At 38.0% G+C, this 12,769-nt stretch overlaps 1 protein-coding gene and 1 long non-coding RNA gene across 8 annotated transcripts; both read right to left on the bottom strand.

Moving 5' to 3' along the window:
- Positions 1-6,794: 6,794 nt before the first annotated feature.
- On the bottom strand, positions 6,795-9,385 carry LOC145043093 (uncharacterized). Of its 2 annotated transcripts, none has more exons than XR_013680899.1 (4): positions 9,200-9,385; positions 8,825-9,055; positions 8,544-8,684; positions 6,795-7,799 (listed from the first exon to the last, which is right to left on the bottom strand). It is a non-coding gene; the product is annotated as an uncharacterized LOC145043093 (long non-coding RNA). The 2 variants fall into 2 exon arrangements; XR_013680897.1 differs by having other exon boundaries at positions 8,825-9,027.
- A 140-nt stretch (positions 9,386-9,525) lies between these two features.
- LOC145043066 (putative histone acetyltransferase HAC-like 1) lies at positions 9,526-12,769 on the bottom strand. Of its 6 annotated transcripts, XR_013680896.1 has the most exons (9): positions 12,365-12,769; positions 12,110-12,246; positions 11,198-11,525; positions 10,935-11,077; positions 10,462-10,826; positions 10,235-10,387; positions 9,939-10,044; positions 9,713-9,777; positions 9,526-9,635 (listed from the first exon to the last, which is right to left on the bottom strand). XR_013680896.1 is itself a non-coding variant. In XM_078991611.1 (8 exons), exons 3-7 carry the CDS (start codon positions 11,333-11,335, stop codon positions 9,944-9,946), a joined length of 900 nt encoding a protein of 299 aa, XP_078847737.1. In that variant the 5' UTR covers positions 11,336-11,552; positions 12,110-12,246; positions 12,365-12,769; the 3' UTR covers positions 9,661-9,777; positions 9,939-9,943. The 6 variants fall into 6 exon arrangements, 5 of the variants coding, with proteins under 5 accessions (XP_078847737.1, XP_078847767.1, XP_078847728.1 ...); XM_078991611.1 differs by lacking the exon at positions 9,526-9,635 and having other exon boundaries at positions 9,661-9,777; positions 11,198-11,552; XM_078991641.1 differs by lacking the exon at positions 9,526-9,635 and having other exon boundaries at positions 9,661-9,777; positions 10,462-10,691; positions 10,884-11,077.

Below are 12,769 nucleotides of genomic sequence, written 5' to 3'. Positions count from 1 at the left end.
GCGCTACAAAGATGTATTTGGACCTAAGGAAGGAGTATTGGTGGCCTTGTATGAAGAGGGATGTCGCATGGTTTGTCGAGAGGTGTTTGACCTGTCGAAGGGTAAAGGCCGAACACCAGAGACCACATGGCAAGTTGCAGCCATTGGATGTTCCCGAATGGAAGTGGGAACAGATCGCTATGGATTTCATCACCAAATTGCCGAGGACTGCCAGAGGAGTCGATGCAATTTGGGTGATTGTGGATAGGTTGACGAAGAGCGCTCACTTCCTTGCCATCAGTGAGAATTCTTCGGCGGAGAAGTTGGCGGAGATTTATGTGAGGGAGGTTGTATCTCGGCATGGGGTGCCGATCTCGATCGTTTCAGACCGCGATGTGCGTTTCACCTCCCGCTTCTGGAAGAAATTTCATGAGGAGTTGGCTACTAAGCTGCATTTTAGTACCGCATACCACCCCCAGACCGACGGCCAGAGTGAGCGGACGATTCAGACACTTGAGGACATGCTTCGGGCATGTGTATTGGACTTTGGGGGTAGTTGGGATACGTATTTGCCTTTGGCAGAGTTTTCCTACAATAACAGCCATCATTCGAGCATCGGTATGCCGCCCTTTGAGCTGTTGTATGGTAGGAGGTGTCGGACTCCCATATGTTGGGGAGAGGTTGGGCAAAGGGTAATGGGCAGTACGGAGATCGTGAATCAGACGACAGAGCAGATACAGCTGGTCAGACAGAGGTTATTGACCGCTCAGAGCTGACAAAAGAGTTACGCGGATAGACGCCGGTCCGAGCTGGAATTTCAGGTCGGCGACTTTATTCTCCTGAAGGTCTCTCCTTGGAAAGGAGTGATCCGGTTCAGGAAGAGGGGCAAATTGGAGCCCCGGTTTATAGGTCCATTTCGTGTGATCGAAAGGGTAGGATGGGTAGCCTATCGGCTGGAGTTACCAGCAGAGTTGGGGCAGATTCACAACACTTTTCATGTATCGCAGTTGAGGAAATGTATAGCCGATGAGTCGGCAGTGGTTCCATTAGAGGATATTCAGGTAGATGCAAGCCTGAATTATGCTGAGAGACCAGTGGCTATTAGGGATCGGAAGATCAAGATTTTGAGGAACAAGGAGGTACCTCTGGTATTGGTACATTGGCAACATCGGAAGGGATCAGAAATGACCTGGGAGCCGGAGGGTATGATGCGGGAGCAGCATCCGGAGCTATTTTAGAGCGAGACTTCGAGGGCGAAGTCTAGTTCTAGTGGGGGAGAGTTGTAACATCTGGATTTTACCAGGTATCTTGTAAATCTAATTTTGTCATATTGTGAGAGGGACTCGGCGAGTTGGAGCTCAGACTCGCCGAGTAGAGACGCGGAATTGAACATTGGTGCGCGCCTGGACTCGGCGAGTCCAGAATATGGACTCGGCGAGTCTGCGCTGTGTAATGAAACCCTAAATCTCCGGGTTTGAGGCCTATTTAAAGGGCCTTATGGCCGTCATTTGTGCTCACCCAACCCTCAGTGAGTGGCCCTTGTGTTCTTGAGCTATTTGTGAAGAGAAAGGAGCCATTCTTGATCTTGTGTGTGTTATTTAGCAAGAAGAAGGAGACCCTAGGCAAGAGGAAGCAAAGGAGGTTGCTATTTCGTGGATTTGGAGCTTAGATCATCACTCTAGAGGTATTATCTCGGACCATTTTCTGTTTAGTGAAGCATGATGCAATTTAGGGCTTGTGGTGGTCATTTATGGGATGATTTGATGCCCATTGGTTCCCTCTTTGAGTTGAGGCCATGGATCTAGATCCATAGAGGTCCAGAGAGCCTCACTCATCAAGCTTTATGAGTGACAATAGAGTCTTTGGCCTTGTGTTGTAGTATTTGAGTCATAAACATCATATACGGTCATATAGAGGTTGTATGTGCATCAAGATTGTAACTTTACGTGCTAAATGAGCTTGGAGGGACTGGATCTATGGATTAATGAACTGGATCTGACCTTTAGAGCAAGATTGAGTCAGTGCATGGCATGGACTCGCCGAGTCCGAAGAACAGACTCGGCGAGTAGCATGAATGTTGCCCGACCACACTTTGAGTGGCCTCGTCGAGTTGGGAAAGGTGGACTCAGTGAGTTAAGGGGGAGTCAGAATGGACAGGTGGACTGAGTCTAACTGGACTCGCCGAGTTGTTCTTGAGACTCGGCGAGTTGAGTCGTGGTGGCCCCACAACTCGTGCCAGGTGGAACTCGTCGAGTTGAGGGAATGCTCGACGTGTCAAGGGAGGATTCCAGGGAAATTGGTGTATACGCCCAGACTCGCCGAGTCGCCTTGGTACTCGCCGAGTCCGGTCAAAGTTGACCGTTGACCGTTGACCAGCGTTGACCTAGATTGACTTGTTATAGTGTGGTCAACCCTAGTGGGGAAAGTGTTAATTAGAGGTGTATTGTGCTATAGGGGGACGACAGCTCGACAGGTCGAGTGATTAGCGATTTCAGGTTTACGATTTACCGAGACACGCGAGGTGAGTCTTCTCACTATACTTTACCTTGAGTAGGTAACCAGAGTTATGTGATAGAGTATTTGTATGCTATGTATGTTATGTGTTGTACTGCATTACTTCTATGTGTTTGATGTTTTGCATGTTTACAGAGTTAGAACCGGAAGGTTCACAGAGTTAGAACCTGAGGGTTCACAGAGTTTGGGTGCACGGACCCACAGAGTTATAGCCTCGAGTGGCTAATATGTGTTATATGTAGTATTTTGGGGAACTCACTAAGCCTTGTGCTTACAGTGTTGATGTTATTGTTTCAGGTACTAGTGACGACCGCGGGAAGGCGCCGGCTTGATCCGTACACACACACATTCGGAGCTTGATATCATGATCTTGGGATTTTGTATTGTCTTGTTTGGATAATTAAAATGGTTGTTTAATGAATATCAATGGAATTATGTTTTATAAAAATTGAAAATTTTGTTTTGAAAATTTTTGGTGTTACACCTAATGACTAAACTAATACAAAACATGAATCTAATTACAATTATCTTTGAAATTGGATTAGCATCAACATTACCACATCAAAAACAAGTTTATAAGTCCAAAAGCAGCTTAGGGTAATGTTTCCTAGTCCATTTCTAGCCAAAAAATCGAAAATATGCTGTCTGGGGCTCCTACTCATCGAGTGTATCAACCAACTCGACGAGTAGGATGATTTTCTTCATGGACTCGGCGAGTCTAGTGCACAGAAAGCCAGAAAATCGATTTTTTTCAGCATTTTTCAGCAATTTGCATTAAGTATAATTGGAAACAAGCCTAGGCTCTGATACCACTGTTAGGTTTTGAGCATTCTAACACTCCTAAGTGTACATGCAACCCTAAATACCTTGGATCTATGTTTTCTCTATTATACATGAAAATATGAACTTTCCAAGGTATTCATCCTAACTAGCATAATAACATTGATTCAAATGAATATATCAAGTTAAAATTACATACCTCTTTGATGTAGATTGTCTTCATAAAGCTTGAGTACCTAGTGCCCCAACTGTGACACCTCAAATGGTTCAAGAAACACCAAATACACTTGGAATAGATTGAGAGAACATACACACTTCATGAAATCGGCTAGCCATTTCTATTACACATAGTCACCGATTTCTTGAGCCATGGGATTCTTTTATATGGTGGCTATTAGGGTTACACCATGTAACTCACAACTTTAGCCATTCCTTATGTTCCATGTATTTTAACCTCCATGGAGTATCCATGGGTCACCCCATGGACTTAGTCCAACGTAAGGAATCTTGGATCCCAAGCCCACATATAAAAGAATGAATGATTTACACAATCAACCTATATATTTAATTAGTCTCCTTTTGATCACTTAATTAATTCCAAATTAATTCTTGATCAATACTAATTAAATAACCTTATTAATATATTAGAACTTATAATATATTAATAAACCTTAAGTGTTATTTCTCTCATTTTAGTCTATCCAAATGCATCATGCCATGCAACCCAAATGGAGCATCCCGGGTCGGGTCGGGTCAAGTCTTACCAATTATAGTTATGGACTTAGACATTAATCCAACACTAAGGACCGAGTCCTTGTGCTTGGTGGTAGTGATGATTTAAGAGTTATTGAGTATAATGATTCCAGCTTATAGACAGACAGAGACAACTTCTGTTCTCAATCTGGCTGGGTGTTTTTCCTTAATGGAGGAGTAGTGACTTGGAAAATTCCAAGTAGTAGTCCGTGGCTGATTGTACATGTTAATCAGAGTATATTTCTGCGAGCGAAGCGTTGAATGAGGCAGTATGGTTGAAGAACTTTATTGAAGACCTTGGAGTAGTACCAGCCATCAAGGAGCCGATGGAAATTTTCTGCGATAATGAAGTAGCGGGTGGCTTGACCAAGGAACCAAGAGATCATGGTAGATTTAGACATATCGACATAAAATATCACTTTATCATACATCGTGTAGAAGAAAGAAGTCTCGTCGTTAAGAGGGTATCATCAGATGAGAATCTTGTCGATCCCCTTACAAAGGGTCTTAGTAGGATTAAGCACGTTCAATACACAAGGAGCATTGGTCTGAAGGCTGATATTAGTTTTAGTGATTAGATAATTATTTAGAAACTTGTAACAAATAAATGTATTCGACATTTGTTGATAAAATAATGGAGATTTATTTATGAGTATTGTTTACTATCTTTTGCCAATGGTCCATCTTTGTGTATCTTTCGCATGTTTTACTTCCCGGATAATTGGATTATTCAAATATCCACAGTTGATCATACTTAGGAAGTAAGTAGTCAAGTAAGGCTGTCATGAATTGGATTGTAGATTGTCCAAGTGTTTAGACATAACAATGGTTTGCTGCAACATTCATGAGTGCTTTTGAAATGGGGATTTAGGTGTTGTTTTCAACCTACGCTCAATGAATTACTTCATGGAATTTATCACGAGTAATTTGAGACGATAATATCATATAATATTTAAACCAAGATATATGAGTTGTTGTTTATCAATTGGTTGTGCATTGGTAATGCGTAAACGCATCAGTAGCTTGGTTTTATAAAACATATTGTTGTGCATGATATGATGAGTAAATAATGCAAGCATATGAGTCAAAGTTTATCTGTTCCTTTTTCCCTAAGGGGGAAAAGTGATATCTTGAGCCCCTCGATGATTTGGTGTTGACTTATGTGTCGAACCCATTCAGGACTGAATTGATGTGTTCGATTAAGTTCTTTGTCATTACAAATAAGAAATCGGGAAACAAACTGTTGAACAATAAAAATAATTTTGTTCCATGTCATTTGTTCACATGATATCTTGCAGAACAAAGGATTATATGATGCTTTATCTTAGGACACTCAACTATGTAGGTCAGAGTTCGATAAAAGGCTATGAGAGCTACGACTGCTTATCAGTTTTGTAGTTATACTTGCAACTATAGTTACTAGGCTTATCCAAGTGGGTTGCCTTCACACGTGAAACTAGACATGATGATTATTGAGGAAGAGGAAGAAATTATTAATTGATTAATAAATTGGAATAAATGATTTATTAATATGTTAAGGAAATAATATATTAATTAGTAATCATATTATTAATTAATATTTAATCAGAAAATAATTTGGAATTAATTTTGGGATTAAAGGAATTAATTAAAGTGTAGGAACTAAAAGTGTAATTATGAGTAGTAGCAAAAGGGTCCAAAACCTTCCTAGGGGAAGGGTGGACGAAAATTGATGGTATATGTAAGATTATTCTAGAGTTTATAGAATATCCTATCATATATGAATAATCAAATGAGGCGGATAATTACCACATTTGAGATTAAGCTTATCCATAGCATCCTTGGTGCACTATAAATAGAGCCCTTAGGCCTATGAAATTCAACCACTCTTTGGAAGAAGCTAGAACTGGAATTTTGATCTCATCTTTCATATCATTATCTTTCATTGTGTGTTTGTGAGCCATTAGAGGTATTACACTTGTGATACTAAGTTCTCAAGCATCAAGATCTACAACGAAATCAATGTTATTACAATATAACAATAAAGTCATGTAACTTAACCCTTGTTATATGTTGATTTCAAAATTATATACACTTCCTATGGTTTTGTCTATTTGTGTCCAAGTTTGCATGTTCAGTTAGAGAAAACCTAAATCCAAAGCATTAGGGTTGCATGCACACTTAGGAATTGTTGTTATACTCAAAACCCATCAAAAGTTTACATCAGATTTGGATAAGCTTGAAGAATAAGAAGACTTATTGGAGTACTGTGATTTTTCAAGAGAAATGTAAGTTCACTAACCTGTTGATTAAATGGATATTAATTTTTCATCAGTTTTATGGTTACCCCCACTACTAGAAAAACAGCCTTTTACGACGCTCATTGCGCGTCGTAAAAGGCTCAGACGACGCGCAAATGCGTGTCAAGGAAGGCCCTGTCATAAAGAGAGACGACGCGCATTTACGACACTCATTTACGACGCGCAATTACGACGCACGTTTACGACACGCAATGCGTATCAAGGAAGGCCTTGTCATAAAGGAAGACGACACGCATTCGCGTGTTGTAACCTTACGACGCGCATGTTAATGACACGCAATGCATATCAAGAAAGCCCCTGTCAAGAAAGGTCATGTCATAAATGAAAATGACACACATTTTTGCGTATCGTAAATTTAAATGTTTAAAAAAAATTATATATTTATTAATTTTTAAATTAAATTTGCATTTAATTTCTCATAATAGAAATAAAATACCATATACAAAAAATACAATCCATTGCATAATATAAAATAAAATAAATTGCACAAATTATAATGTCATACAAAGAATCATTCAAATGTTCAACAAAAATAATACGTTGCTAACATTGGTTATACATTCCTATAAAACTAACAAATAATCATACAACTCTATTTCTTACCGGAAACATTTCATGTTATTTGTTTCTGCCAACACCTTGTGTGCGTACCACCTGCTTAATGTGTACTGGAAAGGAGTGCCAAACATGATTACAAGTCTCCCTTAATCTTGATTACTCACCTGCTTAAGTATAATGTTGTTGTTGAGAAGGTTACCTAACAGCAGAGAAAAACACAACAACTCTCCCACAATCACAACATCATTTAAAGAAAAAGGGTTGTCAATTACTTTCATTAAGTCTTTCATTCAATCACAAAAATATTAAATAAAAGGGTGAAAAAAATAACTTACTTTTGATAAGTTGATCTCCCTTAGAGCAAACACAGCTAAAGCATTGAACAAGACCCTAGGGCCTTCTTCTAATGTAAACACAATGCTCGTTTGCAAAATTAAGGCGATAAAATAAAATTTGAATATTGTTTGGGTAGTTTATATATGATTTGATAATTTGATTTAAAATACAATAAAATAAATTATCTTTTTTATTACCTTATGGGGCTTGTCAATTCCTAGGATTATAGGTTCTCTTGCTAGTATTAGAAAACGAGTTATGTTATCTAAATCATCCTATATTCAATATAACAATTGTAAGACAAAAGGAGAAATGTACATTTGAAAATTCTATGAGATATGATTTTTTTAATGTTATCAATCCATAAATTAAGCGCAACAAATAGTTACTTATCTTTTTTAAAAACTTTTATGTGGGTATAATGACCAAAATGCCCTTGTATTTATGTACATGTTTACAAATATAACTTTAATAACAAGGTGACACCTAGATTGTTTGTGCTAGAATATCAAACCCAATTTCAGCAGCCCGAGAACTTGTAACTGCTCCAGTGTCTTGTATGGATTCCGAGGCTACAATCTATTAAAAAAAACTCTTAGCAAATTTTAAACAAAGAAAAAAACACAATATTAAAAGTTTAAACGCAAGAATTAGCAACATAGTTTCATTTATTTGTTTATTATAGCACCCTACTTCATTTATCATGTTCATGTGTCATCAACATAACTCTACTAAATCACAAACTAGCACTTACTTTCTTACAATTTTACAAAATAACTAATGACATTGATTTTGTTCTACACAGTTATCCAATTTTGTCTATTTAGACATCTAACTCATACTTGAAAAAACAAAATCTGTATCAAACTGATAGTTGTCCTGTGCTAAAGTAGTTCCAACCACATCTTATGTCTTAATGAACGCCAATTTATGTTGCATTATTTCCTGGACCATACATAATAAGTTTCAGTCAAACAAGTTCTATTCCATTCATCACTTAATTTAGCAAACTGATAGTTGTCCTGTTCTAAAGTAGTTTTAATAGAATCTTCCCTTACAGCTCCATGGTACAACACCATTGACAAAATCAGGACTTGTAACTGCAGAAACAGGGGACCCATTGGCCTCACCGTTTTGCTTTTTAGTAGTTATAATTAATTAATACATAAGGCAGAGATAAAACCACATATCGTATTTACATATAATATAACAAATTCAGTCATAAAAAAATAGACCTAAACTCCTATCTTGTACCACATAACAAACAAACACAGCAGCCATATAACATGGGTTTGAAAAAATACAAGAGAGAGAGAGAGAGACCTTTAGGTTCTTAGCATCTCTTCCAACAGTGACCTCACAAAGTATAAAATTGGAATGGCTTGGATACAGATTTAGAAACGAGACTTGTTTTAAAAGCATATAAAGCCTCTCTCTTTCTTCTACCAGGGCCACTTTTACTTTCTGCCAATCAATCAATCAATAATCTCGAGTCAACACAACAGTCACATCCATTTTCAATTGCTCCTAAAATTTTTTCTTATCAAGGCCAATACTGAATGTACTTTGAACAGTGACTGTAAGTAATGGTCTCAAATAATTACCTCCAAATAAGTGGGATTCTGCAATACTGCACAAGTAGAGAGTTCAGCAGCAACAGAGACATTATAAGGTTACTTTGCCCTCTACAGGTACTCAATCATGCTCAAAGGAAATGCTCCATACCCCACCCGTAGTCCTGCTAACCCTGTTTCCAATTCGTATCCTTTCCGCCGGTTCCAAATAAACGTTGTGAGTAAGACCCCATCTAGCATACATGATGATGGTACATAAACCTTAAAACAGGAACCTTACAAGTCAAAATAATATTTACATATAGGAGGGGTGTTTTGGTAAATTTATGTGAAACATGACAAGAGTAGGCTCTATCACAAGCTCAGCAACAGAAGCATAACCAAAATCAGATGTTGTAATTGTACCTTGAGAATCTTTTACACCTTTGTCTTCCCGACTCTCAATTTTAGGTTCTTAATTTAAATTATAATCAACTCTTCACCTACCCTCCGTTTCTTTACTCCAGTGTCGGATCCATCTTCAGTTTTAACACCATTAACCAACTGTTCACTGACATTGTTTACTGTCTCCAACACTCCATTAACTTTTGTCACACAAGATAAAAAAAAAAAAAAAAAATGCATCCAGGAGAAAGAGCTTGCTTTCCAATCCATAGACCAGAATTATCATCACGAGTGTAAATCTGAGGGGATGCATACCACTCATGTCGATTAACAGTAACTAAAACAGACTTCCTCCTATGTCGATTTGTGTAGCTTATATATTCCAGTGGGACCCTACCTCCTTTACAAAGCTTAGATACAACATTTATAAAGTCTTGGAAGTTTTGAATCTCCTCACCTGCAAATATAAAACTTACTACAGAATCAACAACGAGCATTCCAGTTTCAGATAGAGGAGATGCAAGGCAAACTAACTGCTCTGTTTGACTTTGAAGACTGATTGGGGATCCACTTGAACCACCTTTAGTACCTGAAGCTGCCTGTTGTAAAGAAATGAAAAAAAGAATAAAAACCTTTGTTAAAATTTACAAATAAATAAATAGTTACGACTTACAAGTAAGAAAGTGATTTCCTTTAATAATATAATATAATATTGAGTCCACCTGGATGAATATGATTTTATTAAAATTTAAAAATGTACCTTTGTTAGACAAATGTTTCCAATGTCTGTTTGATATTCCCAAAATCAGTGTGCCTTTCATCAATCTGTGACATCCCCAATCGCCCTAAATGGTGCCAAAGACTTTCTACAATTCATAATCAACACATATTCATATTAATTAAAATAATCCAAATAAAAAAATGTTTAGAAAAGGACTTTATACGATTCATAATCAACACATACTCATTCCCTTAATCCAATTAAGTAAAAAAAAGGCACCTAAATGTGTTGTTGAAACATAAATCATGGTCTGATTGAAGAAGTTATAATAATACCTTCAGTAATTTTGCCTCCAGCAAGATGAAAATTGCCAATAACAACAAATTCAAATCCAGTCAAGTTTGATGTTGTTGTATCTTCAACATGATTTTTGTAGACTCCAGGATCAAGTTGAGTTGTTATAATGTATGATTTAATGTCAGCATAACCTGGAAAGGGATGACAAAATTACGAAAATGCCATTATCAGTAAACCACAAGTTTGATCAATTTAAGTTGCTTACTCTGTGAAGATCGAGCTTGATTATTTGATGAAGTGCGAGAATGTTGATGCTCCTTCAAAAAGATTAACTTTTGCATCACTAACACATCCTTGACTGCAACATCAGGTTTATCGTGTCCCATGGCTTTCAAGATTCTCTTGTTAGGCAGCTTGCTTTGCAATCCACCATCACTAGTTTCTTCCACTTCAAGTTTCCTAACTATATTTTCAGCTGCCCCTGACCAATAATCACTATCAAAAAAGGGCAAACGAGCTGCAGTTATCTTTGTATTCCCCTCTCCACTAGCAACAAAAAACTGATTGTATAAATTTGTGTAGTCCATAACAACAGCATCTTCCGACACTTTATTTAGCATTGACTTGGACCTCAACATTAAAAAAAAAAAAAAAAAAAAACAAAAACCTGTAATCAGAAAAACATACTCTTTGAGGCATTTTACCAAACACCTTATGTGCAGAGACAGAGAGAGGTACCACTGTCGTAGCTTATCCTGCTTTGGTGTTCTCTGAGTCTCTAGATGGCAGTAAAAAATGTAATCTTCTCCTTTTAAAAGAGGACATGCCCATATATAACAGGTGGCGAAACCCCATGTCTTGCAATACTCGAGGTATCCAATCTGATGATCATCATAACATAGGCAAAAAAAACAAAAGAGATACTTTTAATCAAGTTCATCAACACACCAACACAACTGTTCATAAAGTAAAGAAAAGAGAAGTGAAAGAAGTTGAAGTACCAATATTTCAAGATAAACAAAGGTCCTAAGTGATTCACCACTCACACTCTTTCTCTCATGTCTAAAGTACTTTACAGAATCAAGATAGGAGATATACACACAACGTTGTTTTGGGCCCCCACACTCCTGAACACACATTCCAAACAGGCACACATTCTAAAGTATGTCTTTAAACTTCTTTCTCACTTCCAGCTGTTTCTCGAAAGACACAACTACCCTCACAACAAGCCCTTCAGCTCAAGGTACCTCATAGGGTTCAACTACCCTTAATTCGTGGGAGAGAGTTTTCAGGCTCAGATTTGGAGTGATTGAATCTGCAAGATTATCCCTATTTGCAATGACCAATTTGGTAAAACTGCAACTCAGTTGGATAAGCATGTAAATAAAATATGGATACAAAACAGTGAAAGAAGATAATATAAATAAACAAGAGGCGGATACTAGCAATACAAGTTTGTAGGTCCATTAGGTATACTAATTTAATCCGCAGGTTCCCAAACTATCCCTACAGATGGGATGTGGAGCCATAAACACTGTCTTGGAGACTTCCTATTGGGTCATGAGACTCACATGTCTCTTGCTACCCATGACATACAGTGGATTGATATGGACACTATCTTACCAACACTTTTCTTCTTTTTTCCTATGTGCTGCTAGATAGATCATACTGTAACCTAATAAAATGGATTCATAAAATTCATAAGAAATCTAAACATGCCAGCCTTTATATATTAGTAAAACTTGTTGCTCTATATATTAGTAAAACTCATAAACTGTTTAAAGAATGCTTAATGTCCAGAAAGATAGTTTGAAATGAAGGATTACATACTTGACTTCACGAGAAACTAAAGTTATGCCAAGCATCCTTGTTAGACAAGGATAATGGTGTAGAAACAGAGGTCAATGTCTTACCTTTCATGGCTGGATTTCTTCCGGAGCGGTGATGACGGTGGCTACGTAATAGGAAAGCGTGACTTGTGATCGTTGGGTGACGATCTCCACAGCATCGTGTTCTTCCTCCTTGATGGAACCCTAGCTTTCTGTCGATTCTTTCATGGTTGAAGAAGGAAATGAAAAGAGTTAATTAGGTTATGGAAAAGAGAAGGGGGTTTTTGGATGTAGAAGATGAGAACAAGGCTTTATGGTCTCATGGCTGATGGATCGTACCTGTAAACAACGTGAAAGAAGGGGGAGACGGAACCGGCCGGAGGAGGAGGCTTCGTCGGTGTCTTCGACTAGAGACTGGAGACGGAGGCCTCGTTGGCCGTATCAATAACTTTATGTCGAATGAACATGCGATTCAATTTTGACTTTATGGTCAAATGAACACTCGATTTTAAAGCCTCAGAATAGTGAGGTTGTTGGTGAATGGTGACCTAAAATAGTGATGGGGGTTTTGTTATCAGTGTAGTGCTACAGGAAACAATGGTCGGAGAAGATGGTCGGAGACACTTGGAGGTGCGAGATCGGAGGTTGGGTGGTGGTGCGATTCGGCTATGAAGACGAAGGCCTAGGGCTTTGTCTTGCTAATTGGAAGAGACGGGGGGGTTTAATTTTTGGGATTCAACAGGC

The sequence above is a fragment of the Lactuca saligna genome, chromosome 1, assembly GCF_052625555.1.
Source record: "Lactuca saligna cultivar CGN05327 chromosome 1, ASM5262555v1, whole genome shotgun sequence".
In the NCBI taxonomy this organism is placed as follows: domain Eukaryota; kingdom Viridiplantae; phylum Streptophyta; class Magnoliopsida; order Asterales; family Asteraceae; genus Lactuca; species Lactuca saligna.
The sequence above is the reverse complement of the archived record's forward strand: the minus strand, read 5'-3'. Positions and strand labels throughout refer to the sequence as shown.